Source organism: Rhopalosiphum padi, chromosome 1, assembly GCF_020882245.1.
Source record: "Rhopalosiphum padi isolate XX-2018 chromosome 1, ASM2088224v1, whole genome shotgun sequence".
NCBI classification, from domain to species: Eukaryota; Metazoa; Arthropoda; class Insecta; order Hemiptera; family Aphididae; genus Rhopalosiphum; species Rhopalosiphum padi.
This window is the reverse complement of record NC_083597.1, coordinates 5,708,254-5,723,037: the sequence shown is the minus strand read 5'-3', so window position 1 is coordinate 5,723,037 and position 14,784 is coordinate 5,708,254. Positions and strand designations below refer to the sequence as shown.

At 26.3% G+C, this 14,784-nt stretch overlaps 1 protein-coding gene across 1 annotated transcript; it reads right to left on the bottom strand.

Annotated features, from left to right (window-relative positions):
- LOC132918185 (neurofilament medium polypeptide-like) lies at positions 1-14,300 on the bottom strand. Its single transcript, XM_060979310.1, has 3 exons — positions 13,601-14,300; positions 4,229-4,370; positions 1-1,579 (listed from the first exon to the last, which is right to left on the bottom strand). Exons 1-3 carry the CDS (start codon positions 13,779-13,781, stop codon positions 1,189-1,191), a joined length of 714 nt encoding a protein of 237 aa, XP_060835293.1. The 5' UTR covers positions 13,782-14,300; the 3' UTR covers positions 1-1,188.
- Positions 14,301-14,784: the final 484 nt, after the last annotated feature.

The window sequence follows — 14,784 nt, the reverse complement described above, 5'->3', positions numbered from 1 at the left end:
TAATAGTAATTAATGTTTATAAAAATTAAAGTCTTACACCCGGCACACGTCTGTTACAAAATTAACCATTAGGCATTAACGGCATAGTGAAAATAAAGGAATCTGTATTTATTATTCTGTAGTCTAAGTATAATAATATTGATACGCATGAAATTTATTGTCCTGGAAAAATTGTGTTATTAAATAATATAGTAACAATTTTTTACTAATAAATCGATTTATTTATTATGGCATAACGATGTTTAGCATGGCGTTAATCCATGACTTATTGTTAGAAACATAAAATCACCTATTATAAATGATTAAATCGGTATCCATTATGACATACTATACGTACATACAAGTTACAACTTCTAAACAAATAATAGGGTTAGGTTGTTTATGATACTTTGCGCTCAAAAATGACAAAACATATGCTATAAAATATATTAAAAAGCAATAATTTAAATAAAATAGTATAATAATTTTAATTTATTTTAATACAGTGCTGATGTTTCAGGTTTTACTAGAAAAACGCAACATTTTGACCAGCTCATTTATAAATAGTAATTAATAATTGATTGTTCTTCCGTAGATTTTGCTTTTTACTATGTAAATAGGTAATTAAAATTATATATAGAAGTCAACGTACAAAGAATTATTTCCGATTTTATAAAATTATTATATTTCATATAATTATACTTAACTTTAAAACTTTAAGAAATAATATTATTAATTTTATCTCGATTTAAAAATAATAAAAATCTATGGAGTCTAGGCCAACAGTGCCTTTTCAAGTGGCAAATACCTACCCATTTGTGTCCTGCTGAATTTTTTAATAAGTTCAATGTTTAAAGTAGATTAAAACTTACATTTTTTTTTATTTAGTATAAAAATGTAATCTTAAAATTGTATATAATATAATAAAATAACAATACATTGTTGCATTATAAAATAATTTAATCACATACATTTTTTTAAAAAAACTTCCTAGCTAAGCTATTATTAATTAAGTATATAATATGTAAATATCATATATATTATACACTTTAATGCAATTTTTATCTATATAATATATTATAAAAAAATATAATGTATAAAATTATTAATCCCACTAATATATAAATCTTTTAAATAGCTTTTTCTTTTTATAAAATGTATTAAATATATTTTTGAGCCATCCTTTAAATTGTTTACATAATTTGATATTTACTCTTCTACTTCACCACTTTTATCTTCATTTTCTTCGTCATTTTCTTTTTCAGCAATTTCTTCTCCTTCTTCTAATTCTTCGTCAGATTTTTTTTCTTCTTCTCCTTCGACTTTTACTTCTTCGACTTTTTTTTCTTCAACTTCTTCTTCATCTTTTTTTTCTTCAACTTCATCATCTTCTTTATCATTTTGTTTTACATTTGCATCAACAAGAGAATCTTCTGTTTTTATTTCTGTCTGTTCTGTCTGTTCTTCTTTTATTCTGTTATTTACCCCTTCAAACACGGAATCATTTCCATTTGTTAGAATTTCTGAATTGATTAAATCTATTGGTATTACTCTAGTTTCTTCAACTGTAAGAAGAATAACTTCTTGTATTTTAGGTTTTCTAAAAAAAAAAACATATTCAAAATAAAATTATAACCTATTTAAAAGGTTAATAATAATAATAAAAAATCTTGATCTTGATTGTAAGTACACAATATTTAGTGTTACTAACTGACGATTTGCGTGTCTACCTATAACAGCCAAAGGTCAAGGCTCGGCCATACACACTTGCGTGAGCAGGACAAGAGAAATAATTTTTGCAAACTTAAAGAATTGAATTGCTTGATGAAATTTTATTTGATAAAAATAATGTTTACGAATTGTTCGATATTAAATTATTATGTTACAACTTTACAATTGAATTATTTAAAAATAAACTATATAGTTCTAGTCATATCGATAGTTTAGAGATATTATTAAAGAGAAATCCTCAACATTTGCTTTATAACAGCTGACTTGGGTACTTGAAATGTTTTTTAATTATTTATTTTAAAATTATTACTTTTGGTTTTCTAAAAATTAATTTAATTTTTTTTTAAATTATTTTTAAAAACAATCTCAAAGTTGTTTAAGAAAACAAATTAAAAGGGAGTATTTTTTGTAATATCTTATTTACGAAAATAAAATTAATTGATTTATCATATATTAATGCGTTATTGGGTGGTCACAACATAAAGTATCTATCAATTATTATTATTACCTAAAAGAATTTCAAGAATAATATCCTGAATATGGGACATTAGTAGTTATATAAATAGAAACATACTCGTAATCGTAATGAGTAATAAAGAGCATTAATTAATAGACCTAAGGCTGTAAAAAAAAATACACTAAAAAATAATATAATATGTTACATTTTAAAATGTACAAGTCTGTTGTGACACGTGTACATACATAATGTGTTATTATAGATGCTAATTTAATTTGGCATGTATAGGTAGGTACCTACTTACTATCAGGCCATGACTGTTCTATAAATATCCATGTTTTGCATATACGCGAGGCCAGGCATTGCGTGCCCTCGCATTTTAGTGCCTAGGGGGTGCAGGTTTTATAGGTTCTATGATGTTATCCCTAATAGGTTTATTTCTGAATAAGATATTTTTACAGACATATGCTTGTTTTGTATCCATAATTTGTCTACGGATTTTGGATATCATGTTCAACATGAAAAAAATTAATTTATTTTTAGGAGGATAAAAAAAAATTGTATTAGTATTTAAACGTTTCCTCGAAGACTCGGTCCATCGTATAATATATAATTATACGTCAATTTCTGCAAGATGATTTATTTAACAATAAAACATATCAAAAACTATATTCATTGTTAAGAGATCCACACAGAGCCGGATTAAAGGGGGGGGCAGAGGGGGCATCTGCCCCCGGGCGCAAGATTTTAAAAGCGCAAAGTTTTGAAATATTGTAGGTACCATTTAGAGTGAAAAAACTATTACGACAGTGTACACGGCGCGCAGTCACATACGCGTTTCCACGAATTTACCGATATCTGTATTATAAGTAATAACTACAGTCACAGTGTCCACGTAATAATAATAATTATTAAACGACTATATAATATAGATAACATTTCCACCGACAACTTCGACCGATTATTCAAACGTATAGATACGTATAGTTTTCGGCCTCAAAAAGGGTCAAGTGCTATTTGTGATCTACTCTTTCAAAAGAAAAATTAAATGAATTTGCTATTCTTAGTATTGAAAATGTTTTACTTAAATCTGTCATGGGATGAACGTATTGACCAATTCGCTAAACAGAAATCAAGAAAAGCGTTTCTATAAAAATATTATAAATAATAAAAATAAAATAATTTACTTACATAATCCCAGTATTTTATATATCATTTTAATAAATTCATTAAAATTAAATTAAATTATGTTTACAAAATTGTTATTTTAATAAATGTATTTACATTGTTTATTGTTTAGGTATATAGTAATATTAAAAAGATTGTTAACATATTATTTCAATATATTTCTAATATAAATGCCAAATTATAGTAAAACAATGTTATGTTTATAAAAAAGTAGTTCTTAATTTTAGGTAGGTTTTCCCCGGAGCGCAAAATATTTTAATCCGACCCTGGATCCACACCATATTAATATATTTATTAATTAATAAATTATAATTAGAAAAATAAATATACTTACTAATCGTATGATGTGTAAATTCTACAATACATTTATGTATAAATGTTAATGTGTTATGTTATAACAAGTAAAATACTTTTGAACCATGAAAATAAAGAGCGTAATATAGTTTAGAACATAAGTTGAGATAGGTTAAATAGTTTAATATTAACATACAAAATATAAGATTTTTTTTTTTATATGTTGTTTATTAATATTAGTTGGTTTAGTCACGTTGTATACACTATTATATATGAATAAACTATATTATATACCTTATACCTACGTTACTGATGATTGACATATATACTCTACATTAGCTTATAAATAAAATACATGGATAAATAGTAAGTTATATATATAGGTACTTAAAATAACAAATAATTAACTTGTACGTGTTATAAGATGGCCATGAAGAAAAATCGATGTACATTATAGCTTATTTATGACATGTGATGGAGTATAGTCTCTTATGCCTATAAGTATAGGCCACGACTCTATCATACTTTATAATTTAAACAAACGATACAAGTATCCATGGAATAATAATTGCCACTTACTCTGGCATAGTTGAAGTAACATCGTTTACTTTTTCTTCTACTGATTTTTCTACATCTTCAACTTGTTGTTCTGCTTTTCCAAATAATGAACTGAACTTTTCTTGAGTCTCGTCCACCAAGTTTTCCATGCTTCCGCCGACGTCTAAAAGTTAAATATAGGATTAAAACAAACATGATTAACATCTAAATAAATTTAACGGTTTACGGTAAACAGTAAGAATATGACGAAATGCCAGAGTGGCAGTGCTGGTGTTCTGTAGAACAAAATTGTCTACGACTTTGTATAAGACTCGGTCATAGATACTATTACTATAATATATATTTGTACCATTTGAGTTACTTTTTAAAAATTATATCGATGGTTTTATTTATAATAATAATTTATTATTTTATAATAGATGTTATTAAAATAAAATATTATAAACTATTAAAAATTCACTATAGATTATTATTCTTAAACTTATCATTTATACTTAATTGAATTTCAGTTAACTATAATTTATAAAATATTATTTAAATTTTAAAATTATATTTGTTTTTGTCATTAAATAGGTATTTAAAATAGCAGATACGTATAACATTTTATTCAGAGTTTGTACTATTAATGAAAAATAATGCATATTTATACTAATAACAAAGGATTATGGTATTTACAATGTTTATCGCAAATTGTATACCAGAGCCTATCCGCCTAGATCATTGTTCTAACTTTTAACTACTTGTATTTAATTATTTCTTGGTTAAGAATAACAGGTGCTGATTACTGGTCAGAGAAGCCAACAGGTAATTATCTGAATTATACTGAATATTAACTATATTATGCTTAAATACATGTGTATGCATTATTATGCAATATTATGTATGCGATTAAAACAGTAATTATTATTTTAAAAATATGAGAATTCAGGTGACGAGAAATTATGGATCACGAATGTTCTTATAGTAAATTATGTCAAGTAAAGTGAAATACGAGTTGTACGTAAGCACGATATGTAACATATAAATATAATATAATATATATATAGTTATTTTTTAAGAATATATTTTACAATAAAAATTATAATATTTTAATTTTTATAAAGTAGTCTAACCTTTTAGTCAATTATATAAATTTATAATTTATATAAACACAAATGCAGAATTTTCCTCTAATACAGCCTGATTACAAGTTATTATTAACATATTATATAGGTACAGAACAGGATCATTCAACTTGTGTAAACATAATTTAAACAATAATTAGATTAAATACAAATTATATCTTTTTGTCAGAAACTCTTATTAATTTGATTTGATAAATGGCATTGTTATCAACAATGATTTAATTTGTACTCTACATATATTATGTAACACAGGTAATAAATGATTTTCAATGGGACATAAAGAATTTTATTGATTATTTTGCTGAAATCATATTCATGAATGATAACTAATTTTAAGCTAATCGGATTTTTTAAAATTAAATGTAATACTATAATAAACTATAAAGCACAAATGTAAAATGGAAAAATTATTGAATAAACTATTGGATATTTTTCATTTATATATATTTATAAATAAATACTAAGTACATTGTACATAATATGAAATTATCGATAATAAGTAACACTATTAAAGTTTTAAGTTATACTATTTCGTGTAGGTACCATATTTCGTGACTATATACTATTAGATGATATGGAAATTCGAAAAAAATTACTTGTTGTTTAAATTTGGCAAGTGGAATACAAAATATTATTACTTTTTATAAATTAGCATTTTATTACCAATTAGTTGGTAAAAATTGTTAAAATTAATTAATATTTAGAAAACATAGGTAAATAAAACCAATTTATCTTTTTATCAACATACGAAAGTCATTTGCTATAAAAAATTACCTTATAATATGTAAATATTTTTGATTATTTTAGAATTATTAACTATTAACCTAAACAATATACCTATTATATGAGTGGGATACTACCAAACAAGAAGTTGTGTAAGATATATTGTAATAGGAAAGCAACAGAATTTGTATTGTTCAAATAAATAAATATATGGTTAAAAAATTAACAGAAATCATCGGAGTTGCTTAGATTACAATTTCGATAATTAAAAACTAAAATTGTTTATATAATTGTGATGTTTTAAGGGGGGTTCACAACTTGCCGTGTCGTGTCGTGGCGTATGAGATATTTTTTTTGATTGGCTTGCAAAAATGTGGTTGTAAAATTTTAATCGTATCTACTAAGTACCAACACTGCAACATCATTATGCTATGGTAACGACTGCCACAAAGTTGAATGTATTCAACTTTTGGCAACATGATTACATTCTGATTAGAATATTACTGATTAGATAATAGTGATCACTCTAATAATGTATTAGTATATTAATTATTAGATCAAAATATTATTTCAGAATATACATCGTGGTGATTGTGAGCACTCATTTATTATAAGTATTAGATATCAGTAGTATTATTACTAAATGTACACACAATTATATGTAAGTATCAATGTAATTTTGATGACACTTAATTTTTATGCGAAAAAAAAGAAAATTACGCTGTATGTCTTACATACTGTTTGTATTACTATTTAGTATATTTTAATAATATAACCATCGAGTTTTTGAATAGTTATATTAGTAGTGTATATTAGTTATCTTTTAAAATATTTTATTTTTGTAATAAAAATATTAAACTATCCATTTAGTATATAAATTACAACGAAAACATTTTTGTTTAATGTTTAATGACAAAATCGTAAAAAATTATGCCTTTTATTTGAACGAAGTATTGAGTAGAGAAAAAAATATGTGTCAAAATTATACTTGTGTTGAAGACATTGACAAGAAGGTGGTACAATAAAAAAGCCTCGACACACATATATTAAATAATATGCATTATATATAGGACTTTTGTTATTATTTTCTATTTTTTTTCTCTTTTAGTATAAACATACAATTTATCATAATCATTCGCTGGGATACAACCTATTGTCGAAGCGCTTCTTGGCAGAATAGAAACGCTTGCGGTGCCTATCCTTCATAACTCTCGTCGTCAACATATACACTTCCGACTCATCAGAAATTGACCCATTTAATTGAAACTCGTCAAGAATAATCGTTGTATAAGTGTGCGCGTGTAGAGGAGTATAAATATCAATCGATTTCCGTATGTATATAGATAGGTACCGGAAAACTTTTTACTACTGACGTTTTATTTAGTATTTGTTACCCAGGAACACCAAAAGAGCATTAAGTGTATCGATTTGTTTCTGAAAAACTATCATGGATGGCGGTGGACGCAATATAATACAGTTATTGGCCGTAAATATAACCGCATCGTTAGAGTTCAAATTCATAAATATTCCTTTAACATACTCATTTTAAAAGTAGATATAAAAATAACTAAAAAAATATAATAAAAATAATAAAATTAATATAATTAATTATAAGTTATTCCTATTTAACCTTATTAATCTTATTTAAATTATATCATATTATAATTTATAATAGGTGTACTATTTTATATTATTATATACCTACTTGTATAACTGTCTAAAAAAATCTAAAAGGTTTAAATATATCCTTTTTATAAAAAAAATTATAATATGTCCATTCACTGATTATTTATTCTTTTAAAAATGTTTTCAATATATTTGATTTATTTTTTTCTAGTACCTAAAACATATTAAATTGGTTTTATAAAATGTTATGGGAACCCATAAATCCATATGATTAATGAATAAGCTTTAAAATAATTATTAAATTAAATTATGTATTGGTCATTCAAACAACGATGAATAAATAATAATACATACGATTTGATTTATAAAACCTTTTTAAGCACACTACGTGTGTCCAAAATACACATCTATGGGGAAAATAATAAAAATAATGAATATGGAATACCACAAGGCGCATACACTACGCATTATTTAAAAAAAAGCATAGGTATTCAATTCTTTTGGATAGTCCTGTTTGTTATTGAAAATCAATTCTTGTGACTTTGTGAGATGAAAGTCCGTACACTTAATGACTTAAATAATATGAGAAACGGGAACAATGTCATACCTAGAGCAATGATTTTCATACAATACATTTGCATATTTTTTTTCCTGGTTGACCTTATTGTATGCTAAATAAATACAAAATACAATTTATAACGTTGCTTATGAAATAATTTTTAGTACGTATTTTGGCATTTTAGGGCATACTTTTTGGTTTAAAGATACATTTTAATATTTTAATACATGTATTGTCGATAGTTTATTAGAAATCACATAGGTACTACTTCAGAAAATATTTTTCGTGAGTCAAAGTTAAAAATTATTCGATTGCAAGTTTTTCGTAAAATCGATTAGACCAAATATTTCTAATACATACCTATTACCTAAGTATTTAAGATTTCAGTAGACTGTATTAACGTTATTCTTATTTACTTATTTATTATGTATAGGTATTTGTATTACAGGTAATAGGTATGCGAGTAATACGTGCCAATCTTCCACTAGAGTCTAGGCTCATACTTTATTAAGTATTTAAGTCCTCCACTTCTCTATAGATAAAATATTATTAACAACTATACACTGATTTAAATTAAGTAGGTAATGTTTAACATAATGGTAATATATTTACATTGGAGTAGCAATAGTTATCAATTATACGGAGTTTTCACACTCTACTTAGTATTTATTAATTGTTATTAGGTAACTTATCAACATTTTTTGATTTTCACACTAAGAAAATAAAGGATTAGCCACGTCCACCACGTAGCTCTACACATTTGAGTGGATGGCTGATTCATTAAGTTGATAAAACTCTGGTCTCTAATCACTACAGTTATTTTATTTTATAACTAGTTCTAAGGATATTGGATAATGGATATCTTTCAATTTTTAAAACAATTCATACAAAACGAAAACATGAAAAAAATATAACTAAATTGCTATAAATAACAAATTTTAAAATAAAATCTTTACAGAAAGCTCTCGTAAACGAGAGAGTTGAGACGAGAAACACAACAATTTATATTTTTTAACACGTACCACTATTACTTCGATATCTTGACTAATTAAAGAATTATTATAGTTCAATCGCCTCGGTAGCCGTTCTAATGTTCCACGCTTTGCTCACATTGCTACTTAATAGTGATAGAAATATAGATTCGACAGTCAAAATACTGGTGCAGCTGTCACTGAACATACATTTTGATATTCATTACAATATTAAAAACTGGAAAATTTTCTCTACTGCATAATAGGTTTAAAGTGTAGGACCTTATTATTTCATACGTCGCTGTAATAAATGTGTTAAATTTGAATTCAATAATAAAAATCATTGCATACGAAAAGAGGTGAAACTGTGTATCAGTCTCTATTTCTAAGGATATTTATATAACAATGAATAGTTTATTTTTCGATAAGTAATAATAGATAGATTAAATTTGAAATACATTCTGACAAAATCATTGCGTCATTAAATTAGTTATTATAACATTATATCATATTTTATGGTAATTATTGTTTTAAGTATTATAACTTATAAGTCAATATCGACGTATAGTAGAACACTAGAACAGTGCATGTAGATACTCTGTAATATTATAAATTATAACAGTAAAATGTTGTAAATTATAACATTAGTATTTTACTGTTTAAAATTTTGAGTAATAATGATAAACAGAAAAAATACACACATATTATACCGTCATTATAAACTCAATACATACGTAACTCCACTCAGAATTTAAAATAAAAACTTTATATTATATTTTATTATAAAAATAATAATATTGTAAAAACGTTATAATAAAGTTAATAATATAGACATTACGAATACATGTGTAACGGATATTCTCACTAATAAACTAATAATAAATAACCATTAACTTTACAGGCGTAGCCTTACTACCGCGTTTACTTATCTAATTTATATATGATATATATTGGAAATAAGCTATATCCGAAACGTTTAATTTATCAGTAACGAAAACTACCTAATATAACTTAACCGTCGGGCGTCGACCGTCGTATAAACTAAATATAACGTATACATTTATGAAACAAATGGTACAGAGATTCTAGATTATTATTTGCCTTTAAATATTTCGTTAAGTTTGAATTTAAATTGTATACATTTCAAAATAAATACACAAAAAACACAACCTACAATTTTTTTAATGATTTTATGTTAATAATAAAAAAAATATAGGTAACTATAGTTTTGGAATTTTAAGATATTATATCTATGTCAATGTAATAATTTATAATTTATATTTGTTGACCATGTGCGCGTCTATCACAATTCATAGTTAAATTTCTTCGGGTGATTATATGCACAATTAATGATAAGATAAAAATAGTAATTGGTAAACGTTAATTATCAAACGTAATTAATAATCTTTATTTGGGAAATATGGGTTTTATTTGTGGTTGCCACTCCATAGTTAGTTATTTGGTTTTTGCTGAGTTTCTAGGTCTGAACTGCGGTGACGAAGCTGAATTGCTAGTAGCAAATCTGTGGTGTTATTCACATGGACATATGAAACGAAGTTTATCAATGGAAGTTGAATGGAAATCGGTCGAGCAGCTTGAAATATATTGTTCGAAAATGAAATTCAAACAAAATCAAATCCATGGTGAATATTCACGTTTTAAATTTAATACACGTGGAATACGGATTATAAGACAATGGCACGTAAATACGTAATTTGACGTTAACAAGAACAATAGTAATAATAACATTGTTATGAACGTCGACGACCAAAGAGCCGTTACGATCAAAACAGAGGATAGCCAACAATAAGCAATGCTGGCAGCATCAAGTCGCATTTGTGTCTGACGACTGTGACACTCAGTGGTGACCGATTTAAAAGGCTGAAATACACGAACAATATTAATTTAACTTAGAAAAGAACATCGGGGTTTAGTCATATGATAAATGTAAAAATAGCCATAGTTGTTGCTTTTATCATTATTGTATTTTTATGTATTTTAAAAACCATTGTTCAAAGAAACATTCTAACTGACTATCAAATTATTAAAATTATAATATTATAATAAGTACTAAGGTACTGTGTTTATTTTCTATTTTGTAGTTATGTATTACTTATTATTTATTAATATATTCATCAAATATGTCAATGAGCAGTTTTTATACCTAAGGCTTGAACAATTAAATTTTCAAAATATGTAGATTAATTTATAGGTATAAAACACCTATTTATACCATTCAATATACACACTGTTTTACAGTAAAGTAGTATTGACTCAAAAATTATTAACAATAATATAATGTGAAATAAATATATATGTATATTACTATGTGATGTTTTCAGTAAAAACTAAATCAACCTACCGTGCAATATGTAGATACTAATAATAGTAAAATATACATTATTTTAATACCAATATTTAAACACATATGACGAAATATTCTCAGTGATATATGCTAACAGACAGTCTCCGCTCAGAATCGTTTTTTATTGTATACAATAATATATCATTGAATTCATATTTAACACATCCATTACAGTGGCCCACTGAATGAAAATTGAGAACACTTAATAAAATCATTAATCAATGAAAATTGTCCGCATTAAGAAAAAGTTTGATTAATGTGTACCCACGTGTAAGCTTGCTCTTGTACAAGAATCTAAAATGGTATCTGTTTATTATGGAGGTTTCACTGTTTGATTAACGATTGATTTCGATACGAGTTCAAATTCGTGCTATACTAGCCACAAGGTATAATATATTGATTAATAAGTATAATGCGTGTTGTGAGTTAATTATATATTTATAAACCATATTACGCTACAAAGTGACGAGACAAATGGTATTTGACCGAACAAAACGTATAAAAATACCTCTATATAAAATCTAACAATCACGTACATTTTTAGTGTAAACAGATCCGTAATTATCAAAGAGTGTAGGGTAAAAAAATCTAGAGAATTTGTATTCACGGGTACATCTAAAAAAATGTTCATAAAATAAAAATATATTTTAAAAATATATTATTTAATATTTTATTCGACATTTTTTTGGTTGAAAATTCAATGTAAACACAATTCTAACATTTTATTATAATTATCTTATCTTTTTCACTCTTGTGTTTATCGGTAAAACCACTACCAAATTTAAAATTTTAAACGCCAATAACTATTTAAAAATTCTATGTCTTGCTATTTTTATCGTTCTCATTTTTAAAGTGTTTTACTTTTTTAAATGACATCATACTTTTTAATTTTATATTGCGAAGTAGAATATTGTTAAATTCAGAATATTATAGTATTATAAAATAATTTTGGACAAGTAGTTTTGAAAGTTAATTTTGGTAATTATAAATACTTAAGTTTAGACGAACGGAGTAGTGGACAAACGTTTTATCTGGTGCACTTCTATAATTTTACCCTATGTATTTAAACTTAAAATACAATACTTATTACAGTCGTAACTAATTAATAAATAAATCATTTACAATTCAATTTTAAAGTAACAAAATATTCCTAAAAAAATTTATTTTAAATTAAAGTTAATTTAGAAGTAGTAAAATTATTTTTATGCATCGATTTTGATATTTTAGATTATATCTACTAGATATTTTAGTTGCTATTGATAGAGGAAAATATCTTGAAAATATCACACTTTAGAGTTTTGACAGTATCAATAATAATCGGTCCAAACTTATGTGTTGTCTATTTTGATCGATTTTTGTTACGCTTAGAAATAGGTAAGTACTCAATTCGTTGAAACATATTGTTCAAGCGAAGATCTGACGTTGGTAAAACGATCGATAATTTCATAAAATTCACTCGGTACAACATGCGCATTGTCGACCTAGTCATGGACGTTTAGTAATAAACGCTGGTATTATTTGTACCTAGGGCCTAAGGGTAATATTTATAGTTATAAAATAAAATACAATTTAAAACAGCATGTAATGTGCCAAGTATGCTACATTATTGCAATTTTTGAATTCGGTTTTTCATAGAAATTTCAACCCACAAACTAAGTATACATATATGACCAAATCCTGAATAAATAATAAGAAACTGGTGACAATTTGAAATTATATTATGTGTACTGTGTATCTAAATTAATACTTGATATTTATTCTGTCATAAAACCACTCGTACCTGTTTATTTGCAAGCTAAAACAATACGTTATTTGCAAGAAATAAACATTGCTTGATTTACAAAAAAAAAAAAAAATTGATGAAAAAAGAAATGGTAACTAGTGATTAAACACATTAGATACGTATGTCAAAAATAGCACAGCGTTTCTTTTTTTTAAGTATGCACTCGGCCTTTGATGTGCTAGCCTGACACTTATACCTTATGCGCATAATATACCCGTATTACTATACATATATATATATACCTTGGATCTTCTTGACCACATCGTCGATGTTGACGCTTCCAACCACCTTCTGGACAATCGAACACGCTTTGTCCGCGTCGGACATCGGTGGTGCGTCGGCTGTGACCGTGCGGCTATCGGAAGTGGCCGACGCCATCATCGTATCGCTAGCCGGCAGAGGATTGCTCCCGGCGCATCCCATTTCGCGGCGCGTGTACGGCCTTTGCGGCTATTCAATATATTATAATAACAGACGGACCGATTCACCTGAGACAAGTAAATTGTACAATGTACAATGTACAACTATGTCGGGCTGTAGTCTTCGTCGTAGTAGTCGGTGTTCGCTGGTCGACTGGTGGACGTCGTCTGCCGTCGTCAACCCCAGAGTCCCGGCTTTATATATATAAGTGTATTGATATACAATAAGTAGGTTTGTAGGTATAAGTGCCTCTATATACATGTGTATATATATGAGTCCGATATTGTTGTTGTACCGGAATGTAAACCAGGAACCAAAATACGTGTGTGTGTGTGTGTTTATGGGAAGGGGGTTGTTTATAACGAAATTAGGAGTGGGTGTTAGTATATATGTGACTATATAGGGTGATTCGTCAAGAATGGTTGCCCTCTTTTTTCTTTACTAATACAGTTATTCAAAATCTGATTTTTAGATTTTTTCTATTTTAAACTTAAAAATCATGTATTTTTTAATTCTTCACATTTTTGTACTATGTATAAGGCGTTTACTAGAGAATAACAAAATTCTGTTTTTAAATCCCCATTTTCTAACTTAAATTATTTAACTTGAATAATTTTTCTGAAAATAATACCGTAATAAAATTAAAATTCAAACGGGTATTTTTTGAGAAAAATAACTGAGAAACTACTCTTTTGAATTTTTACTACGGTAAACATAATTTAAAGTAAAAGAATGTAACATTCATTTAAAAAACAGTAGTTAATATCATCATGGGATATTAAAAAAATATAACAGTAGTACAAAAAACTCAATCATTAGGAAAACTCCAAAAATCAGGATTTGAATTTATTTATTATTATAGGAAAAAAATCAGGGTTAGCATGCTTGTTGAATCACCCTATATCAGTATATACTATATTATAATATACTACCAGTGGGTATATAGGTAATAATATATGGGTACGTATAGGTGTGCGTGGACGATAAAGAATATCACAAGTACGCT

What these genes read in the sequence shown, in the direction of transcription:
- LOC132918185 (XM_060979310.1), bottom strand. Translation starts at nt 13,781, where the DNA reads ATGGGATGCGCCGGGAGCAATCCTCTGCCGGCTAGCGATACGATGATG. An exon ending in TGTGGTCAAGAAGATCCAAG is followed by an intron (nt 4,371 to 13,600) that starts GTATATATATAT and finishes TTTAACTTTTAG; the next exon opens with ACGTCGGCGGAAGCATGGAA. An exon ending in GTTACTTCAACTATGCCAGA is followed by an intron (nt 1,580 to 4,228) that starts GTAAGTGGCAAT and finishes TTTTTTTTTTAG; the next exon opens with AAAACCTAAAATACAAGAAG.